This window comes from Amphimedon queenslandica, unplaced genomic scaffold (assembly GCF_000090795.2).
Source record: "Amphimedon queenslandica unplaced genomic scaffold, v1.1 AMPQUscaffold_9601_Cont18294, whole genome shotgun sequence".
Taxonomy (NCBI): domain Eukaryota; kingdom Metazoa; phylum Porifera; class Demospongiae; order Haplosclerida; family Niphatidae; genus Amphimedon; species Amphimedon queenslandica.
In genome coordinates, this window is record NW_003550127.1 from 1 (window position 1) to 3934 (window position 3934).

General features: G+C 32.3%; 1 protein-coding gene and 1 long non-coding RNA gene across 3 annotated transcripts; one reads left to right on the plus strand and one right to left on the minus strand.

Moving 5' to 3' along the window:
- The first annotated feature begins 105 nt into the window (after positions 1–105).
- Positions 106–2265, plus strand: LOC109590712 (uncharacterized). Its single transcript, XR_002189468.1, has 2 exons — positions 106–181; positions 2003–2265. It is a non-coding gene; the product is annotated as an uncharacterized LOC109590712 (long non-coding RNA).
- Positions 2266–2519: 254 nt separating this feature from the next.
- On the minus strand, positions 2520–3928 carry LOC109590711 (eukaryotic translation initiation factor 2-alpha kinase 1-like). 2 transcript variants are annotated; one of them, XM_020006596.1, is made up of 5 exons: positions 3716–3928; positions 3526–3625; positions 3313–3473; positions 3192–3257; positions 2520–2904 (listed from the first exon to the last, which is right to left on the minus strand). In XM_020006596.1, exons 2-5 carry the CDS (start codon positions 3602–3604, stop codon positions 2770–2772), a joined length of 441 nt encoding a protein of 146 aa, XP_019862155.1. In that variant the 5' UTR covers positions 3605–3625; positions 3716–3928; the 3' UTR covers positions 2520–2769. The 2 variants fall into 2 exon arrangements, with proteins under 2 accessions (XP_019862155.1, XP_019862154.1); XM_020006595.1 differs by having other exon boundaries at positions 3526–3928.
- Between the last annotated feature and the right edge of the window lie 6 nt (positions 3929–3934).

Sequence of the window (3934 nt, forward strand, 5' to 3'; positions counted from 1 at the left end):
TCATTTTGTGAGTTTAGTCTTGTTGATATTTGGGAGTGATATGTTGATGAGTGTTTTGTGATTTGCTGAGAGTTTGATTGCCTGTTTTGAATTATTCCACATGTAGTTATTGATCTTAGTCAAGTTCAGAAGTTCTATTTTTGGTCAAATTTTATTATAAGAAGGTACATTAAAAATGTGGGTAAGTGTTTATCACCTGTTTGCATTATGTGCATGTACATGTATGTATTAAATTTAAGGCTAAAATTATGTAAAAGCCAAAATATAATGTAAAGCTTTTGTAATAGGCAACAAGCACAATAGATCATGCATGAAGGATGCTCCACTTACATTGTACATGTACATGTATGTTATCTTTAGTCCCGACAACCTAAATGAATTTTGTACTCATGTACATGTACACATAAATGAACACAAAACCAATGATTTATTCTAGCTACATGTATATTTTATTTGTCTATTTTCATGTACATTAAATTTCTTACTTTCTCTTTCCCTCCATACACAATCCCATCCTTTCAAGTGTTGTCCTACATGTACATGCATTTGTGCTTATATCAAAATAAGACTATTGTCAAAGCCTGAAATTAGAGTCAGACATTTTCTGACAATTTTGCTTAATTAGCCAATCAAATTGTGTATTGTTCTACCATTTTGCCTGAACAAAATAATTTTAAATGATGTTCTAATTTATAATTGATTATTAAAAGAAATTTATCATAATAAGTTAATAACTAATAATTAATCATGTCCGACTGCAGGTTTTCCCACAAAGCATGCTAAGTGAGCTAAGCATGCAGCATGAGTATTATGAGCTGACAATTACTACAATACAGTACATTGCATTTTGAACATTCAAAAAAGTCTAATTTTTATTGGAATCAGCTGTAGTCTTCTACACAACATAAGTTTGTGTAAGTGTATCTGAAAAATTTTTAGCCATTTCTTACAAAATTTGGCCAAAGGCTATAATAGTCTTTGGTCGTTGGCCCAATATTTTAAAATACGCGACAAAAATTTGTATAATTTTTTAGAAAAATTATAAAAATAGAAAATTTTCTCCTAGCCATTTTTAGCAAAATTTAACCAAAGGCTATTTTTTCAAGAACTTAAAAATGATTCAAAAAATCCAAACTTGATCAGAATTTGTTAAAATTTTCTAAGTACATTTTTGTATCAGTAAAATTTATAAAGATGAAGAAAACTCTTCTTGTGTTTATTGTTGTAATACATGTACCCTGGACATGTATAAGAGAATTTTTCCCAGTTTTTGAGCACCTTAACAATCCACTGACATGAAGCTGCAGGAGCACTTTGCTAAAATCATGTGGAAAACACTGTACGATTGTTTCATAAAAATGGCAGATCAAATTAAACAATGTTCCTGCCTTATGGTTAACTGTTCTTTCTGAAATGAATACAGGCCCGTAGCCAGGGTTACAAAAAGGGGGGTGACAAAATATGAGTTACATGAAATGGGGGGTGACAAGTTGGACTGGATGCACATGAAATACCACAAATACATGTTTGATTTAAGCAAACAAACAAAGGTACTAACTCAAAAGGGGGGTGACATGTCACCCCAATCACCCCCCCTGGCTACGGGCCTGGAATATCCAGTTATTTCATTCTTTATCTAATCTTTAGCATTGTGAAAGAATGTACATGTAAAATAAACACCACACGCACATGCATGTACATTATACATTACTCATTAAGTCCTCATTCCTTTAGCCCTATTTCTCCCTCCCTCCCTCCCTCCCTTACGACTATACACATGTAAAGCTTTCTTTCTCAAAATGTGTTTGTGCTATTATTATATTTTATGTATTTTATGTATACTCTATGGAATGTCCACATGCCATTAGTTGCATGATTTCATTTGCTTATACCCAAATAGTCCTGTTACAAATAGATTGCTTTGCTTAACATTTAAACTTGAATGTGCATGATGGTACTCAATCTATATTTATCCTCTTTCATTTTATTTCTCTTTATTCAGTCGTTCTCTTTCTTCTCCCTCTCTCTCAGACTGGAAGCTGCTCTCAAACTGCAATCGTATATACCATTGAACACCAACACAACTTTTAAGTTATGAGTTCATTTTGAAATTATTATTATTATTATTATTATTATTATTAATTATTATTATTTTTGTTAAATGAACTGATAATAATTGTATTGTTATTCTTGTTCTGTACCTCATTCCTCACCATTATCTACATGCATCACTATGATCAGTGACTATATGTACACAGCCAAGAATTATCATTCTGATACAGTGGTATATACTGCCCAGAATCAATGAATCAGGCCTGGATACAGTCCTGATAGCTTATCAGGGCAGTAATCAGGCCTGATTTATTGATTTAGGGCAGTACTACATGCATGTATCAGCATCATAACTCTTGACTGTGTACCTCCACTCCTCACCCTCTCTCTACGTTATCACAAGAGTTCATCAGTACAACTTGAGCTTGATCATGATCAGAGACTGGTATGTACCTCCACTGATGATATAATGTAATTGTCATTGTAATCAGAGAACAATAGAAAATAATCATAACAATCTACTATAATTATTATTATTATAACAATCCATAGATATGGATCTATGTACAATCTAATATAATAGTAATAATAATAATAATAATAATAATCGTAACAATCTACTATAATATTAATAATATATAATAACAATCCATAGATACGAATCTATGAACAATTCAATATAACAGTAATAATAATAATAATAATAATTGTTTAAATTTAAAATTTTAACAACATAAAATCACGATTTAGCTCGGCTTGGTCTTTCATTTGCTTGAATGCATTGATTTCTTTTATCTCACTTGAAGATGGCCTGTCAGAAATAGGCTTTAACATCAGCTCCACAAGTTTTGCCTAAAATAAATATAATCACACATTATAAAAATTTGATCATCAGTAGTTTTTTATAGACAGGTTATACATCGTATAACGGGAAGTTTTGAAGGGAGTTAAATTTGGCAAATTACTAAATTTTGGTGATTAGCGAATTTTAATTTGGCGAATTAGTGGCCATGTGCCATTGAGCATGCGTATAATGGCTCAAAATGGCAGCTTTTATTTTGGTGAATGGCTATCAAAATGCCAAATTTAATTCCCTCCAAAATTTCCCGCTATACAGAATTCTATTGTGCCATTATTACTTCATTATGAAGATTTTCTTTAAATTCCTTTGGAAGTCTTCTGTTATTCTTTACATCTTCTAAAACCTACATATAACAATAGTATGTAAATCTTCGGCCAATTCATATACCCCATACTTACTTTAACCCTTTCCATTCGTGTGCTAAAAGGAAAGTAAAGTTCAAATAAAATTATTCCAAGTGAATAAACATCAGCCCTTTCATTATACCGATGACCAGCTTCCTGCTCTGGGCTGACATAAAATGAAGTTCCGATCTCACTAGTATGACTACCCTGAACATCTATTATGAAATGAAAATGATGAAGCACAGCACTATATGCATGTACATGTACCAGTTTGGGGAGCACTGTGCTTAATTGCTGCATTTTGTTTCACCAAGCCAAAATCACCAACTTTAATGCTATCATTCATAGCAAATAATATATTTGATGGCTAATAAATAAAGAAAATTGAAAATAGATAAATGTACATGCAACACATTAAAGGGCGAGCCTAAGCAAGTATAAAGCATTACACATGTACATGGTTGATATCTGCTTTCCTTGTTGATATCTGCTTTCCTTGCTGATGCCAGTAAGCTTAACACTTGCTGCCATTTAATAGTTGCCATTTATTTCACTAGCTCAGCTGCATGTGCAGTTGAGCACTAAACCACATCCTGTGAGAAACCCTGGTCCCTGGAATGTCATCTAGCTTGCTCAGGCTCACCTCAGTAAAAATTATTAACAATAGATACATGTA